The following is an 18718-nucleotide window of genomic DNA, read 5'->3' on the forward strand; positions in this document are numbered from 1 at the left end:
ATTTACATCAGGAGAAAAAAAAGCAACGAAGGAGAAAGGAGCTGCTCAGGAGGTCTAGGATTTTTTTTTTTCTCACCAGAAATCCTTCTCATGTGGCTAAAAGTAGTCGCTAACCAAATCTGATATGGATTTATATACAAAGAAAGTACTTAGTTTCACATAATGAATATTTAGTCATGCATAGACCCTGTAAAGCAATTTAGCAGAAATAATAGAAAGCAGAGATTTTCTCGCGGCTTTTGGGGGGGGGGGGGAAACTGTTGACCCAAAGGAGCCCAAAAATCTCACGCTGGATTAAATGTTGCTGCTGGCATACACTCTAATAAATGAGGTTAGGAGTCTGGGGTGGAATCCATGGGTGTTAAATCGGATCCATCAGGGTGAGGGAACGCACGGCTCGCACTTACGACACGTGAACCGTACCTTCATCCTCATCTTCAACCTGTCAGCCGCGCTCCTAACACGGTTTGGATACTCCTTCAATTAGTGAGAATGAAAAGGAAGAGTAGGAAAATGTAAACCACCTGTATAAAATTCAAAATGTTCTTTATGTGTATGTGTCGATAATACAATTCAAACATAAAGATAAAGACATCCTGTGATCGATGAAGAAGAGGGTCTGGGTCTGGTACAGTCAATCAAAGAGGGTGACGATGATGAATATATTTATTAGATACAATGTTGGAGTACAAGTACAGTCACACAGTAGCATGTATTATAGTACAAATACAGTCAAACATCCTGTCTAAGAGGAGCATTTCAAAAAGCCCTTGCGGTCTTGTTTCCATTGAAAGTCCTTAGTACATAAATCATCGACATTTAACAATACCAATAAAAATAAAAATAAAACCAATATTAAATTACTCAATTGATGCAAAATAACAATAAAATTAAAAAAAATACACCACAGATGCAAAATAACAATAAATTACAAAAACACATTAAATGTACAACGTAGGTGGACAAAAAAAAGGGGGGGGGGGGGGGGGGGGGAGGTGATTGATCCGGAGAGAGTCGTGATGACTATCTCCGTTTCTGCAATCATTGCCTGCCAAAGTTCCACCAAAAATCAGACGTCAAATATTTTCATAAGGACACCTGAGCTGCAGCACAGATTAGATGAAGTACACTTGTGCTCTGTATTACTAGCTGAAACTCTGCACGACCGTGACTTGCCATTCATTCCTGTGTAAATTATTAGCTTCTCATAACAGTATGAACAAAGAGGCTGTGACGACAACGCTGCTCGACCTCGGGTCACGGAAAACGCAAGACAGAGCTAAACCTGTATAAAAATGAAAAGGAGCGAGCGATAAGCGGATTTGAGGTAAAGTGTTCACTTATGCAAAAAATAAAAGAGGTTATCAGGTCCTATTTGGTGAATCCCTGGCACCCTTAATAAATCAGCTTAGGGTGCAGCAGAACGGCTTCATTCTAACCCACACATCTCTGCACTGCAATAACATGCGCCAGCGAGCACAGATTAATTTAATAACTCTTTAATATTCTCCATGAAAAAGGAAAGAGACCAGCCAGTACGGAGCATATGGGGTGGGTGGTGAAGGGGTATCTGAGGAATAGGATATTGCTGCAGCAACAGATTGAATATTACATAATCATTCATTTATATTCCAGTCGAAGTGCAGGCTTCCTGGACTGGGGAGTCAAGCAGGGAGGGGGATTTGTCTGAGAGACGAGAGAAAAGCTTGTGGGTGCAGACGTCACGAGTAAAAACGTAGAGCCTCTCTGCGCAAAGATTTTCTGTTTCTGAATGTCTCATAGTGACCAGCTGGACGCTGCAGTAACGTCATACTGTTTAAGGTCACAGGCGGGCTGGAGCCTATGCCAGCTAGCATTGGGTGGGAGGTGGGGCACACCCCGGACAAGTTGCCAGTTTATCGCTGGACCACATGAAAGACAAGCAACCAATTACAATTACAGTTACGCCAATGGGCAATGTAGTTTAGTTACTTTTGGTGGTGGATAACCTGGAGAGAACCTGCGCAGACATGGGGAGGACAACTCCACAGAGAAAAGCCCCAGGTGGACCTCCTTGTTGTGATGCAACAGCGCTACCCACTGCACCACTACACTGCCCTCAGCAAATAGCAGCGTATCTCAAAGACATCTGACTGGAGGACAAGTTCTTCCTTAATCGTTCCCAAACTGTTCTTCTGCAGAATCAATGAAAGCAATAGATCCAAATTATTGGATGAAAGCTGTAAATGAAAAAATTATGTGGTTCCCAACTTGCATATATACAGTATATACATATATATTTTGCAACAAAGAAATAAAATGTTGTTCATCAAATTTCAGACTTAGCTAATTAGCTATACATGGAAATGAATCACATTGATCTGATTGGCCTTCGTAGTGACCCCAGACTCCATACTGAGAACCACAGCGTGTACAAAAACACATTAAATAGCACAGAAGATTAAGGAAGCTGCCCACTGTCCTGAAGCCGTAAACAAGGCTTCTTTCCTTGGGTCACGTAAAAGTGAAGTTGTATAATTACATTCACAGGACAGCAACAAGGTCATTTACACGACACGGTAACCAATCACTGAAAGCAATCCGACAGGGACGCGGCATCTGTTTCCAATTGAGTGCTAAAGATGATCTATGAATATCCTGTAATCAGCAAAACATGGCCGATCAAAGTGACGCGTCTGCATCGGAGACGAGTGTTGAACACATCAGATAGCAAAACGGTGCAAGGGGTGGAGGTGAAGCTCGGAGAGAATAAACAGAGCTCGCAGACGATGTAATGAGAATTTGCTCCATTTGGCAGTTGCCTGCAGCAAAAGGTCTCCCATCTGTTTCTTATTGAAATTGGAGTCAACAGTTTGGTGGGGGGGTGAAAAAGGAAGGTGCAAAAATAAACGGACCACAGTGACACCTTATGGCGACAAGAGAGAACACAGGGGAGGGGTGCATGTGTGCAAACAGTATACAGACTTTAGTTGATATGAAAATAGTTCATTGATAACACAATTGGTGCAAGAGAAACAGTAAATATTTTATTTGTACTGAGTTTCTGTGCTAAAAGTTTATAATAATTAAATGTACCATCATTACATTGTGGGTGTATTTAAGAGGCTGCACACTGGTATTTGAAAAGGATGATGTTAAACTTCTCTGTTTCATCAGGAAACAGACATGAAGGATAGGAAAGTCACCAACAGCGGCAAAACACAGAGAAACTTTGCTCCTGTTCTGCCCTGCAGCTTCACATTTGTGTCTCTTATTTGATCACGTGCTGCGGCTTTAGTGCATGGTCACTCGTTCTCTACAGGTAGAAAGTGAGGGATGACTCTCTACATCGTTCAGGCTAAACTTTAAAGTCATTTAAATCAAAAAACGTTACGACAAACAGCGTGAGGTAAGAACATAATAATTATCTCAGGACACAGAACAGTCTCAGCTTTGCCCTTGGGTTCACCTTCTCAGAAACACATGGGAGTTGGCTGACACTGACAAAGGATTTGTTTGCACGTCGAGCGACGGTCATTTGTGTAGGAAGATTAAACACTAAGGTCAATGTTGAACCTGTAAAACCACTCGAAGAAGAATGGCCTTACAGTTGTTATTAATGTGTGTGTTTAAACTGAGTACACACACTCATGTTTGGTGTGTGTGTGTGTGTGTGTGTGTATTAAAGGGGTGTGAGAGGCTTTTAGCAAGATCAACAGGCAGCGCAGGTCAACAGTGGCCGTGACCTGCGGAGGATGTCAGAGCTTCGTCCAGCACACAAACCCTGCCTTTAACTTCCCAACAGAAAGCAGGAATCACTAAAAGTAGCAGTAAGTGTTTGTACTATTGTAGTATCTGATGTATTCCGTTATTTAAACAGATTTAAACAGTTATTTTGGCTAACAGCTGATAAATACTATACAGTAGGCTACATGCATTGCACACGGGGTTAATGGTGAGTGTGTATAATTTTACTTCTCACAGTCTCCTGCTTCGGATTTCTAACCACCATCAGCTAGAGAATCCATGAAGCTGAAAATGACCCCGTCCCCGATGCTCAGCTGGATTCAACGCTTCATTTACCTACATCAGGCGACGCTTTCCGCCTCGGGCTGCAGCTATCGATTATTTAAAGTAATCCATTAATCTATCAATTCATTAATTCAGTTGCATTTTAGTTTCACAAGAACATTCAATGCAAATAAACATAAATAAAATGCCTGAGTGAAGCCTCACACTGTGTGAAATATAAATATATAGATCAAATCTAATTATACAAGAATACTTTCTGTATCAAGTACGACAACGCAGTATCAAACAACCATTGATAATGAAACGAGGGAGAGTGCATACTACTATCAATTAAAAACGAACGCCCTTTCCCTACACTAAGGATATTTTGAGGATTTGGTGCATTGATGGGGGCATGCTCCTACAGGTACCAGCGTGAAGATGAAATGTATCCCAGAAACACACCACGAAAGACGCAATTTACAAATGGAAAATTACCATGGCAACAATTGTCTTGTGGCTTGTTGTTGTGATTGAGACACTTCTCAGGAAAATGACCTTGTCGTGACCTTGCTGACCTTCATTGTCAGATGTCGCTGGTTTATATTTCAGTGGGAGTTTAGCCACAGTCAGCAGGTTTTAACAGAGTGTCTGCGTGTGCATCCACGCTGAGCCATAGTGATGTAAGGAGTCAAATTAACTCGCAGGTTCTATATAGGTGAACGAGTATCGTTTCACTAAACACACACAGCATGGCGCCATCGGACATTTCCCAGCCTCTCAACCATTTGATACCTTCTACGTAAATGTAAAAGAATATCCGATGACAAGATTTGGGACGAGCTTGTTGTTGTTTTTTTAGGCATTTTGTCCAACAGCAATGCAATGGCTCGTGAAACAAGTATCTGCCTCTAAGTAACAGCGGAGGTAGAATCTACATGCAAGCGTTAAACAGGTTCCAACAAGTTGCCAGTAACATAAAAAAAATAATTGTATTTAATTTTACGTCCAGACAGACTAAAGGTAAGATTAAGACAGGGGCAGCTACTTCCAGAGCCAATGAATCAAATCCAGATACATAATCTACTCAATATAATAATGGAAAAGAAAACCCTACAGGCTGCTGCAAACAAACGTACTCCCATGGCATGCCTCGTCCTCTAACATCAGCACACCCTCCCAATAAAGAGATCAACCTAAGATGCAACGATTCCCTTCTGTTTCTCTCAATGCCGCTACGCTCTGCGTGCTGAAGCTGCACTTTCACCGTGCACCAACTCAGCATCCGCCTGCAGGCTGCTCGTCACGTCACGTCCTAATGCATCTATATATAACTGGATCTGCAGGGAGTGACGAGGTCAGGGCTTGGGCATCAAAACAAATGTTTTCCACTCTATTAATACATTTTTAAAAAACAAAAGACATCCCGGAGTTCATAGGGAGACGACTACACTTCATATTTGCATCACACTGGAAAGAACATTTCCATGAAAGTAAACCATCCTAATCATCAAACACAGTTTTGCAATCTGCACCTATCAGCAGCAGACAAAAAAAAGGTGCCCGATGTAAAACAATGCCCCAATGCACATGGTCCACAGTCGATAAGAGGAGTCATGTTTAAGCAGCCATTGAGTAAAGCAGTGCTGGCATGTATTTGCTGCGACACTGGTTAAAGGCTGGTAGTTAAACAGCCACAGGAGAAAGAGTCAATATTTTCACAGGCAGGCCCGGAGACGCAGGGCGGAAATGAGCTGACAGTCGTTTCCCACGCTTACTCCACCCCCAAGCAGCGCTCAACCTGGTTCGGCCCAGAGCCAGGATGGACATCTTGTGGACAAGAGACACGGGTTTTGGCAGGAAACAGTGCATTTGGCATTGTTTTTATAATGGTACGTCAAAAGTCTTGTAAATATATTGTGAAGATGGATCAATTGTCTTATTTATTAAGCACTTTGTCAAAGCTTTATTGGGTACAGAGAACACTCTAGTGAGGACAGTAACACGCCTTACATACCCTGATTCCAAAATAATTGTGACACTTTGAATGCAATGACTTACATTTCATTCATTCATTGAGCTTTATGTGTGTCTGGGACGACGCACGAATACACCGGTCTCACAGAAAAGATCAATCACACCAGATCGAGCTCCACTAGTTCAAAAGAATACAGCAACGTTAAGTAATGGACAACCTTTATGTGGTTTGTATCTATTGGATACATTATTGTGAAATAGGGTCATGTTAAACGTGTTACAGAACATTTTCTTTTTTAATAGCACAGCAAGTGTTGCAAGTAGAACTGCTGAGAGCGTAACTCAGTATCGTCTCGCTGGAATAACCCGAACCGTCTGTCACTGCCATAATCTGCATGTCCCCTTCATTATTACTGGTGCCTTCAAATATGTGCAAGTTATAGGATGGGCAATGATTCAGAATTGTTAATCTGGGTTATTCAATATAAACATTAAAGTATTGCGTCGCCACCTTGAGATCACTCATGTTGTACCTGACTGGGACCCGTTTATAGTCTCGCTACATACACACGACAAATGTTTGTTTTAAAGGTGCCGCAACCAAGCTGTGACCTTTAAAGTATAATGCCAGTGTCATAGCATTAGCTGCCTATTAGTGCACATGTGCACAACTTTGAATGAATATTCAGTTGTCAATAACTAGGGTGGAAAAGAAAGCAGCATATTTGGTGAATAATTTCCAGAAATGTAAAAGCCTCTCTATAATCAGTTGGGCCAGTGCACATTGACGTTACCATGTGCATCAATGAACCTGCCCTGGCTGTCAAGTTAAATGGAGCGGTTGGAATTTCATTAATGACGGGGACACGAGTAGTCCTGGAGACCAGTGGCCTCATTGTGAAATGCTGCGAGGTTGCCTGGGTTTGAAAATGTCTTTGGGAATGATTGAGTAGTCCACATAACACCTCTGATGAATGTCAAACTGAAACCATTCTCCATTTCAAATCTAGAAAGTAAATTACAGGGCAAAAAAAGGTGTCAAGTTCACGTCCAAGACCAAAGGTCAGATGCATTTGAAGGGGATAGGACTTCTCTTCACCAACGATCGCTTTAGAAAGTGAACCTTTTAGTTACCGGTATTTAGTTCCACCTGCTGTTCACCGCAAAAACTACAATTCTTCTGCACCGATACCGATCACAGCCATTGGTGGCATCTCTCCAGAGCATTTCATGTATAAATGAGCTTGCTGCATAAACGTTACACTGGTATATGCTGAGAGACTTTATGACTAAATGCATAGTATTTGTTTGCTGATTTCTACTGGGATTAAATATACAGCGAACCTTCCAGACTGATAAATGAACGCCGTCTGTTCGACACACAAAAGTCTCCACGGCCTCCGTCTTCATCAAGAAATCACAAAAACTTGGTCTAAGTTCAATAACCACAAACACATTGTAACATACTACCTTTTAATTTAATAATCAAAGGTTAAAAAAACAGAACAGTTTAAGCTAAATCTACTTGAAGCTCAACAGTTGAAGTACAGAAAATTGCAGTAAAAAAAAAAAACGCACACAAACTTGTTTTGTGACCTTCCATAAGGTGACATCCAATCTATATACCAAAAACAAAAAAGCATTCTAAAGATCAAATATTCTATTTTGGTGTCATGGAAGGAAGTAAAAGAATATTCATGAGGCTTTTTTAAGTTCATTTTTCAGAACTATCAAGCCCAACACTAGAAAAATACAGCAAATACAAATAAATATTCTAAAGTCTCAATTAAGTTATAATTGCACCTGAATAATTGGCGACAAGAAAAGAGTAAAGAAGAAGCTCAGTCTCAGACGGATGCATAGTTTCACTGAGCTGAAGAAAAATGCTCAAGTGCATCACGGAATCTTACGGCTTCCTGCGCCTGAAAGGGAGAACAAAAACAAGTGAAAACCTGAAACATCCTCGTTTAAAAACATTGCAGCAGGAAGGTTGTCATTCTGGAACAGACTTCGTTCTACTTACTTCTGATACACATTGCTTGCCACCGGAGCCTAATGGAAGGAGAAAGTGGGAAAAGGTTTGCACTCACGGTAACGTTTGATGATCGAACCAAAACGATGAGGCAGAAAATAAATCTGCTTTAACAGTAATTCCAGATACTTAGTTTAATTCTGATCTCACCCTGTTTTCTATGTCCTCCACATGAGCTGCTCGTCCTGCAGACCCCGATCGCCTCTTGCGACTGAAAAGAAAGTTTTTATAAATTCTCCAAACAAAAATATCTAAACTCCCCAAACTAGCAACTTTTGCTGTTAATGCTCCAGCTTCCAAAATGAATATGCATCCATCCGGCCTCAGTCGTCACGTCTGCAGCCGCTTTATCCGCCCTTGCAGGTCACAGGTGTTGCTGGAGCCAATCCCAGCTGGCTACGAGCGAGAGGTGGGGGAACTTTACCTTGGTGCTGTTGGACATTCTTGTTTTAGGACCTCGACGTCAGTAAACTGCACAGCTTGACCTCCAGCTCGAGTCTTAAAAACATCACCCTGAGGAAAATAAAAAGCCTCACACACCAGTGGAATTGAAGAAGAAACTCGTCTTCACAAATCAACAGCGCTGAAAGTGTCCCTTTCACACCAAACGTGAAAATAAAACACCATTTGATTGAGTCAGAGTGAAAATCAATAATAAATGGAAGTGCAAAATTAAGTACTTAATTAGGTTTGATTTTACCTTGATCAATTTGGTCTCGATCTCCCCGTCGGAGGCAAGCTCTTGGTGTCTAAGCACATACTTGTGGCATTTAGACAGAGCCTTCTCGTTGGGGGTCGACACCTTGATTGCATTCGGTAGGATTGGCTGCATGACTGTTTCTAGCTCCAGATTATTTGGTGGATTATGGTCTACCCATTTCTCTCCGTCTGCTGAGTGTGACCGTCTGTGGATTGGATGAACTGGGAGTGCCATCTGGTGATCCCCATAGTGAGAAAGACAAACCGGGAAGTTATTCACGCGACACCAGCAGGGATGGTTTCAAATCTTTAGGGATTAGCGCTGCAGGTCAAAGGTTACAGGATGGTAACTTCTGTTGAGAATAAATGTACTACTGGAAGTCAATGAGGGACATTACATATATTAACATTTGACTTTTTTCCCCCTTCAGTGTCAAAGTATTTCTAGTACTGCAGACCTCAAGTTCACATCCAATATTCTGAGCTTCCAGTAATACATGTTATTCCGTGAAGTGACTGAAAGAGGAAACAGCCCAGTAATGAGTGGGCGTAAACATGCAAACCAGAGCAAAGGCAGTGCAGAAAAGGAGAGAAATTAAAACTGCATGCAAGTAGAATCGAGGAGTGGTTTGCATAGCAGCTTAACATGAATATAAAAGCTCAGGGGACTGATGCAGAAACAGCTCTATTAAAAATAATCAAACGTTTACATGGCCCACCCTGGATGAAGATTTCATTGCTGCGTAGTATTGAGTACATGAAACCCTGATAATCCAATCGAATGAATTGACTGCCTCGGCTCACCAAGTCCATTATTTCTCCGTACCCCTTACAATTTATCTTTTAGAAATACCGAATGAATGAACGCCCTACATTCTGCATCAGTCTTTTAGCTCAGCTACAGCATGAAAGCTTTTTACAGGGAGAAGCGTTTGTGTTACGAGCAACTGTCCGTTTTGATCGTTCTAAAGATGGTCCTAATGAAATGCGTGACAATGCACTACATGGGGAAAAAAAAACTATTCTAAAAACTGTTTGGTAAAAAAGAAACAGAAGGCACTTCCAACATGAAAGACTAAAGCGGCATGTCAAAGTTCAAAAAGGCGACGGACAACACTGCCCTTGGTCTGAAACACCAGCGTCCACTGATGCAGAGCTACAGAGAACAGGAGAAGTTCTACACTGACGCAAAGCGTAAGCAACGAGCTTGCAGAAAAAGGAAGCACAATCTGAAGAGCATCTAGAGTCTGACACACACTAACCCTTCTGCCTGCCTCTAGGTCTGGCGCATAGAGAGTGGTAGCAGGGGCCTTCGCGTCTGGGGCCCGGCGCTGGCCTCTCCTGCGCCCCACGTTGCTGCCGCTTTGGCAATGGGTGGGAGTCCGGTTCCTGCTCTGGGGAGTCCCATGATGGCTAGCCTGGCTGACTGAGTCTACAAGGAGCTTCTGCTCCCATTCAGAAACGCAGGAGGCGACTGACGGATAGCGTGAAGAAGAGGAGGAGGACGCGGAGTCAGGTTCCTCAACTGTCCCTACACTGGGTTGATTTTGGCGGGAAGGAGTTTTGCACAAGTCCTGAAAGGTGATGAGGAGACGGGGCCAAGCATTGTGATTGTTAGAGGCTCCAGATAAACTCAGAGACAATCGGGTGATAAAGAAAAGCTGCTGTACACAGTGAACGTTGACATGTTAGAAATTATTTTAAGATCATAACAACAGTAATTATTCTTTATTGGCATGCAAATAGGCTTGGTAAAGTGATGACTCATGGAAGCGTCTAGAACTCACAGGATGAGGCGATGGTGAGGCAGACCTCTTCTGAGCGGCGGCCCGCTCTCTCTCCCTTGATGGCCTCTCAGGTTTCCTCGGAGGCTCTGCAGAACCGTCGCTGCCGCTGCCGCTGCCGCCGCCGCTCTCTGTAACTATGGCCTTGAGCTGCTTCAACTTCTCGTCCTTCACCCACAACTTGTTCTGCATCTCCAGTTGCTTGGCGTGCACTTGCCGCTCCTAATTAGAAAACACCAGCAGGAAAGAATAGTCCCAGCAGGCTAAACTCAATCCCCTGGGGTGCCGTGGTGCGCACTCTCATTACCAAATCAACGCCAAGTGGAATTTTTCAAATCCACAAAATGTTTGGACTCGAGGCAAGGATTTATTTGCTGGTGGTTTGAGGAGTAAAACAGTTAAGAAGAAATACAAGAGTTATCTGAGGATGAAGATTCTTTCAAATATTATTTTCCCGATGTAAAACTAAAAATAATAAGACACAACTTCTTAGAGCTAATGTTAGCCAAGCTCAAATCTCTTCTGCTGGCATGAACAGAGTGGACTGAAGGTTATTCAGACTTCGGGTGACATTTTATTCAGGTCGACTATAATGAAGAAGACGCTTGTTATTCATGTGTGAAATAAACACCAATTAAGAGACAGCGTGAGAAATTTAACAAACCCATACTCAATGAGCGACGCATGCATTTACACAAATGTCCTTTGACTCTTCTACTTGCCTTCAGCTCTGTCTGTGCACTGGGTTTTTTCCCCTGTGCGTGTTCCTATTTCAACTAAACAAGCCAAAAATCTAAGGGCCATACATCAGGGAAGAGGACATTAAAATATTCTACACCTTAAATACATTCACTCTAAATGGTGCTATTCAAGATGCCAGAGCACAGTTGTTCTTATGGAAAGAAAATTACAATTAAATACAAAAATATTTGTGCCTTTCTGACAAAAACAAATACTTTGCAGTTGTTTTGTTGAGGTGCATAATGTGAACAGGTAATTTGCTTTTAGAAATTATCCTAAATGACTGCTTACAACTCTGTTTTTGCACCAGATCTATTCTTCAATCTGTTTTCTATACACAGGGACAGTGAATTTATTCATCCAATAACGTTTTGCTGCTCTTTTACTTGAGCCAAGTTATTTGTACGCGTGTGCAAGCCATCAATATAATAAACCAGAGTAGTAGTTATCAGGGATACTTTCAGTAGTTCCACTTACGCATTCCTTCTCCCATTTGCGCTTGGCGTCCGTCACCACACCCTGCATGCGCTGCTCCATGCGTCTCTTGTCAGTGAGCTCCTTGTGCAGCCTTTGCTCACATGTCTCCAGCTCCTGCTGAAGTGAGTGTTTGTCTTGCTCAAACATTTCTGTCGTCTTCTGCAGGACATCCACCTGAAAAGGGTGGGGGAGAGAGAAGTTCACATAGTCCTACTGTTAAAAGCAGAATGAAAACACGCAGTGAAGCAAATGTAGGAAATAGCACAACAGCCGTAGAGAGAGAGCGCACCTTATATTGCAATGTTTTGGACTTTTTCTCCAGTTGTTCCAGCGCAGTCTTCTGGTTCAGGATCACTTTCTCCTTCTCGTTCAGCTTGCTTCGCTGTTCGTAGAGGAACGTCTCTTTTGCAGCGACTTGACCGTCAAGCTGCTGAAGCATAGACCTCAGTGTGTTGGCTGCAGGAGAAAAAAAACCCTCATTAATGTAAGTCGTAAACCGTTTGGCTTAAAAAGCTGTCCCGTTTGCAGCAGAACAAAATACAAATGAGCAAACTACGCAATCAGCAATAAAATCCTACTTCGATGAGTAAGAAGTATTCTACCTCTCTAAATAACTGTCCCCCACAAGCAGACGACAAACTAAAGGTCAAATTACCGATAATGTCTAAAAGCCTTTTCAAAAAACAAAACTACTGATCATTGTTGTGCTGAATAAATTACATCAGGCATTGTCTTATGCACACCAGACAGTTACTTGCGGTGTAGAAAATGATCTTGTACCAGTTTTGTTGTATTGATCTGTCCTCATCTGACGGATGCGGTGCCTCTTCTCCAGCACCTCGATCAAGCGGGGCAACGTCTGATCATCAGATGGATCCACCAACTCACAGGAAGGCAGCGCTGGAAGGCTTTCGATGAGCTCATCCCCTGCACAAATTAGAATAAATGATTGCACTTCAGTTTTATTTGTTTCAGTCACACAAAATATGAATTTTCTCCTACTGGTACATAAAAAAAACTACCAAACTTCTAAACTAGGAAAATAGAGTAAATAAAATTAAAATGTAGAAACACAATTCCTGCAAGATGACATGCCATGCCTGAACGGTATGACCATGTGGTGCTAATATCAGTGTTCGCTGAAAAGTACTTATCTACTTCAAGTACTTTCAATACTGAACAAACTGTTCAAAACAATCATATTTCAAAGCTGCACATCGTGTTTAATGCAGTTAGCCAGTTGACTTCTTTATCATGTAAATACCGGTAATACTTTTTGTGTACTCTTCAATGATCCCCAGCTGTATTACGCTCGTCTTTAATAACACGATATTGTGCTCTCTAAATCAAGCTGGAGTTACAACAGAAACTTTTTCTGCTTACAGAAAGACAAGTATTGGAAAATGATACCACTGCCTACTTGTTCCATATTCAACAATCTGGTACAAGTATGGTACAGCCGGTTATGGTACCCAGTGATAGCTCATACCGATTTCAAAGTAATCTTTGATGGGACCGCCTCGTTCCTCCTGGCGATTTGTCAGCTCATCCCTGAACGCCTGGTTTTTATATCGACGTCCGGGAGCAAGGCCATAAATTGGACGGTCTATTGGCCGTGCCACCTCTACCTCTTGTGTCATTTCTGCAAAGCGCATAACCAGCTGCAACAGATTAAGCACAGTACTATTAAAAAATACACCCTTTAACTAATTAAAGCACATAACAGGGATCCAAGTCAAGTGTTGATGTTTAGATGTTTCAAAATGTCATTTGGGAGGTAATCCATCCATTGGATAAAACCAGTCAATCTACAATGAATGCCAAGTTTTATTAGTCCTCAGAATGCAAACAAACAACAACAGTTTTCCTAAATCCAAAACAAAGACACATCTTACCAGAGATTCATCATATTCATCAGCCTTTGGGTTGACACACACAATCATTCTGACTTTCCCTTCGCCATCAAAGTAGTTTTTAAACAGATGTGTGACTTTAGAGTCTCTGTATGGAACCATCTGGAAGAAAATAAATGCTCTGTGACATTGCTACTGGTGAATAAATTACCTTTATAATATTACTTTAAAATAAATAAAACAGAGTAGTAATGGCATACGATGTACGCAATGTAAAACACCAACCTTATTAGTTCCACACATCTGGTTTTCACGGAGGACTTCGATACAGGTGCGCAGCGTCATCAGTGACTGGTTAATATTACCTGAAATGGGGACATTTCTAAACACATTCAGCGGCAAGACAAATACTGAACACAGTATTACGTCAGTCCTTCTGACTGACGTAAACTTCAGACATTCGTGAACTGACCGGCTTCACGGAGGCGGCTTCCCTCTGCTCTGGTTCTGCTGGTGCGCTCGCTGCCCGCTAGGTCCACCAGGCACAGCTGGCTCACGCTCACCTGGTTTTTGTCCTGGCAAAATAAAATAACAGATTTGGAGTGTAAGTAAACAGTGTAAGTCAAGAATCAAATCGCAGCCATGACTTGTGTACCTGCTTTATGTCACAGCTTAATTATATCGTACAGAGTACCAGAATAGCGTTACAGACTTTCCCATCAATAAAATGACGTCCAGCCATTTCAGAGCCGAAGATCACCTGAAGAATGTGATCCCCGTCAGCATCAAGGGGCGCCTGGGCCAGTTTTATGGTGAAAACGCTGTGGGAGCGACTGGATTCACGGTTGAGTTGAGTGTTTGCTATTCTCCTTTTCTTTTGACCTGGACACAGAACAGCAGCAACAATATACAGATTTATTGGTCTGTCAAATTATCCCTGTTGGGATATTTGATAACCTAAAACTGTGCTGTTGCAAATCATCTCATTGTGGACTTGCTGATATGCTAATAAAAATGTTTTTATTTTTTACTATTCTGTAACACTTAAATGTTGTCATGATGATTATATGAAGAAAATTACATTTTAAAAGAGTATTAAAGCAGTTTAAATGTATTACATCTCTAAATCAAATTCAATCTTCAAACAGAACACACATTTAAGCATATATACAACCCTTGCATTAATTAAAACAAATATAATTATCATTAAAACTCACCCTTCCAAAATACTTCAAATGCCTCATCCGTTGATTTCACCTCCACTTCTGTGCATCCGGCCACATACATGATGTGATTTTGATCTTCCCGGAGAATCCTGGATTGAGGAGGTCTGAAACAAGTTTGTGAAAAGAATCTGTACACATCAAGGATGTAATTCGGTTTGACACTTTAGTAAGACAAGAAGCAAAAGCTAACATTACAAATATTTGATATTAGTGCACGGTAAATGTTAAAATAACTTCAACATAGGCCAGGGAGACAAACGCATCCAGGGGCAGATACATGCACACAAGCTTCAGGGACATTACTTGTCTCTGCACAACAGTAAGAGCAAGAAATCGATCCTGAGGACAACAGCCACCGAGATGAAGGGTAAGATGCACCTCAGCTATTCACAGGGCTTTGGATTAATGGGGTGGAAATGCACTGAAGACGTATGAAACATCAGCTACAGCCAAGTAAAACAACAAAGAATGAGCAAAGTACTGTACGCAGTAATGTACTTTCACTGGCCACATACGTGAACGCATTGTTCTGTACAGGTGTGACTCCACCGACCCACCTAAAAACAGTGCATCTTGTCAACATAGAAACAAATACAATTCCGTGCCTCCATAACTGCATTCTGTTCGTACATGGAAGACTGTGGCTGCGGTTGATTATTCAATATGTGGAGCGTTCTCATACGTGAGCTGCACCACAACCTTTCAACATGGCATTATGATTCAAAAAACAAGCAGTGATGTTTTAACTCCGCCTCTTACTTTGATCTCATGGTGTCAAATGACGCATCTTCAAGGAGATCATAGATATAATTATTGTAGACCTCGATGTACGACACGAAAACAGTATAGCAGCAGTCCTCAACCACATTCTCAGATTTACACTCCTGCTCGGAGCTGATCATATCGGTGAACTCTGGGTCAACCTTCTGCCTAAGAAAACAAACAAAAAGAAAAGCAGAATTAAGAGTAGTAGTTAAATTGCACTATATAATGTAATACTATTAATGCAATTATAAGAAAAGAAAGTGAAGGATGGAAAATAAATACTTGTAGCTACCTGGAGGATGGTGTTTTGGGTACTGAATGTTGATACTCTCGTTTCTGTCTCTCCAAGAGAGCATCAACTTGACACTGGATCTCCATTCCATTCTTGTCATCTGGTTTAAATACCTGATAGAGATTTTAAACATTTGAAATAAGTACCTGTAGTCCTGTCTCTCTCCACAAGTACAATTCTTTTCATTTTAGGAAAGGAAAGCACAAAAACTCCTTACAAATCTTTTTGCCTGAAAGGGCCCAATGCTGTTAAATAGCATGTCCAGACAACGTGGGAGGAGCCCACCTTCCCCGGGCGACCCCGTCATGGTGTAGGTCTTTCCACTGCCGGTAACACCGTATGTAAACAGCAAACCTACAAACATGAAAAACCACAAACTAGTGTCAAAGTCAGTCATTTATATTGGCAAGATAAAAATGTAGGTGATATGATGTCTTATCAGAACAACAGGCCAAACAATATGAATACATCATTTATTGTTTTCAATTAAAATTGTTAATCTAACGGTTGATCCATTTTCGCTTTTATGTTTTTGGAATCATTGCCACGAGGTGAACGTGGCTTGGGTGGAGGTCGAAAGATGCGTAATCTCCACAAGAAGACAAGGAAATGTTTTGTATACTTTAAATGTGTGTCTATTAAATTTCTATACTCATTAATCCCCAACAAATGACTATAAAAATCAACAGGCCGAAAACTCATTGCCATCCGTGCAACACTGCTTACTCAGAGTTCAGTACGTTATAGTTACTCACCATTCTTACAAAGAATGAGGTCTTCAACCAACGGTTTGGCAACATCCTCAAACAGCTCCATCTGAGTGGTGTTTATGCCAAAAACCTTTTTAAAGGAGTACTGCATCTGAAGAGTAAATAAAGTCAAATCATAGTGTGCGTACAAACAGCAACATTTCACTCGATTAACTAACGACCGGTACCCTAAATGTTTTTGCTGATGGTATCTTCCGCTTGTAAACAACGTTTCTGCACTGTGACTGGTTGAAAAAGCAGACACTCGGGAAAAACTCCTCAAACCACAAATTCCAAAGCTTGAGATGAGCCAGGCCTGCAATAGTAACCGTACTAATTTATTTGGCTCAAGTTTTATTGCCACATCTGCTCTAGACTTACTGGTATGATGGCCGACGCTGCCAACAGTCCAAAAAGATGAAGACGTTGATTTATAACAAATAAATAGAAAAATACCTGTGACTACCTATGCTGACTCGTTGTAAAGAAGGCTGCAGGAAATTGACTCAACCACAGATTTAGATTATTGTTGCCTGCTCTCTTACACGGTGCAGTTCATCCAGAACAAGTCTATCTTTTCATGTTTAGATTGCAGGGAAGAAAGTTAACAATAAATGATGAAGAAGACAGAACTGCAACATGTTTACCTCTTTGTATTCACCATTCCGGTTTGTTTTAAGGCCATCGGGGGCATGCAGCTGAATGGTGGTGCTGCTGATCATCTCAACACAGCATTCCTCATTCTCTGCTCCAAGTGGACGTATACGGCAGTACACCTACACACAACATGAAACACAGAACATCTAAGGCCCCTACGAGGCTGCTTCTATTGAGCTACGATGGCTCTCGGCTCTGATATCTATGTAGTTAAAAAAGGAAAGAAAAGCAGAGACAGAAGTACGATAAGGAAGGAGTAAATTTTCACTGACTCCAACAGGATCTTTCTCTATGTCCGATGCCTTTTTGGGGCCAGGTCTCCGAGGAGTCTTCCATTTGCTGTAAATGATAAAGTGATACAGAATCAAAGTCAAGAATAAAATACATGCATGTGGAGGCATGTTTTTCGATCATCCCAAGTAATAATTCAGCAAAGTAACAATATAACATTATAAGGTTCATACAGAGGTCAAACTCATCACCGTGTTTTATCTCCTCACTTAGCTGGGAGGCAAATGCTAAACATACCTCATCCTGTGTACTAATCCACAATATGTATGTGCCTAACTTGCCGCTTAAAGTTATAACCGAGTTAGCTTAACTGTCACACCGCAAATGACAATATACAGGAAACGGTGCAAATGCTAACTGAAGATGTTAAGTTAGCAAAAGCTTGATTATATTTCAGACATTAACAGAGGTAAAACACGAGTCGATAATATCGATAGATGAAATGTGAATAATCTAAGCTCATTTGTTACGCGGTTGCCAGACCATTAGAGTCTCCGGGCTAGGCAGCTAACGTTAGCTATGCTAACGATATTATCGCGCTTGAGTTTAATGTTTTCTGAAGCCGTTAGCGTTTTACGTCAGTTACTTGAAAAGCTCCTTTTAAACACATACCGCGATATTATTTAATCACTTCTTATCAAGATAACCGTTTTAAAAGCCCAATACTTACACTGTTCTTTGCATCGTAGATGTGATGTGAAACTTCTCCACAGCATACAAAAGCGCCTCTTCTTGATTTGAAATCTGTGGTTTGAGGAGTACTTCCGAGTGTCTACTATTCCAACCAATCACAGTGCAGAAACGTTGTTTACAAGCGGAAGTCCCGCCCTGCGTCAACTCGAACACGCTGAAACCTGTTTCGACGTCACGACGTACGTACGTTGTCGATTAGGAGAATTAGGAGAATGTCAAAGTAGAGTGCACTTTTCACAATAAAACAAACAAAAAAAAAAAAATACAAAATATAGAAATTAAAAAATAGGAGAATGCAATACTATAAGTGAAAGTATATATTGTATACTATATATTCTATAGGTGTCCTTATATATACACACACACACACACACACACACACACACATAACGGCTTTCATAGTTAGACATAGAATGACACCCAGGTAAGTTTTATCATGCATGTATTTGCAATTGTGATAAAGGATTGGTACAAGGGTTGGAAACAACAATA

General features: G+C 41.3%; 1 protein-coding gene across 1 annotated transcript; it reads right to left on the reverse strand.

Moving 5' to 3' along the window:
* Positions 1 to 7786: 7786 nt before the first annotated feature.
* On the reverse strand, positions 7787 to 18217 carry LOC137918283 (kinesin-like protein KIF23). Its single transcript, XM_068761054.1, has 22 exons — positions 18204 to 18217; positions 17515 to 17581; positions 17233 to 17361; positions 16592 to 16697; positions 16054 to 16190; positions 15837 to 15949; positions 15539 to 15709; positions 14771 to 14883; positions 14314 to 14435; positions 14026 to 14128; positions 13839 to 13918; positions 13596 to 13715; positions 13173 to 13361; positions 12481 to 12619; positions 11990 to 12156; positions 11701 to 11874; positions 10486 to 10704; positions 8700 to 8933; positions 8424 to 8512; positions 8150 to 8210; positions 7991 to 8019; positions 7787 to 7889 (listed from the first exon to the last, which is right to left on the reverse strand). The coding sequence occupies exons 1-22, from the start codon at positions 18215 to 18217 to the stop codon at positions 7874 to 7876; spliced, it is 2592 nt and encodes an 863-aa protein (XP_068617155.1). The 3' UTR covers positions 7787 to 7873.
* Between the last annotated feature and the right edge of the window lie 501 nt (positions 18218 to 18718).

This window comes from Brachionichthys hirsutus, chromosome 1 (assembly GCF_040956055.1).
Source record: "Brachionichthys hirsutus isolate HB-005 chromosome 1, CSIRO-AGI_Bhir_v1, whole genome shotgun sequence".
NCBI classification, from domain to species: domain Eukaryota; kingdom Metazoa; phylum Chordata; class Actinopteri; order Lophiiformes; family Brachionichthyidae; genus Brachionichthys; species Brachionichthys hirsutus.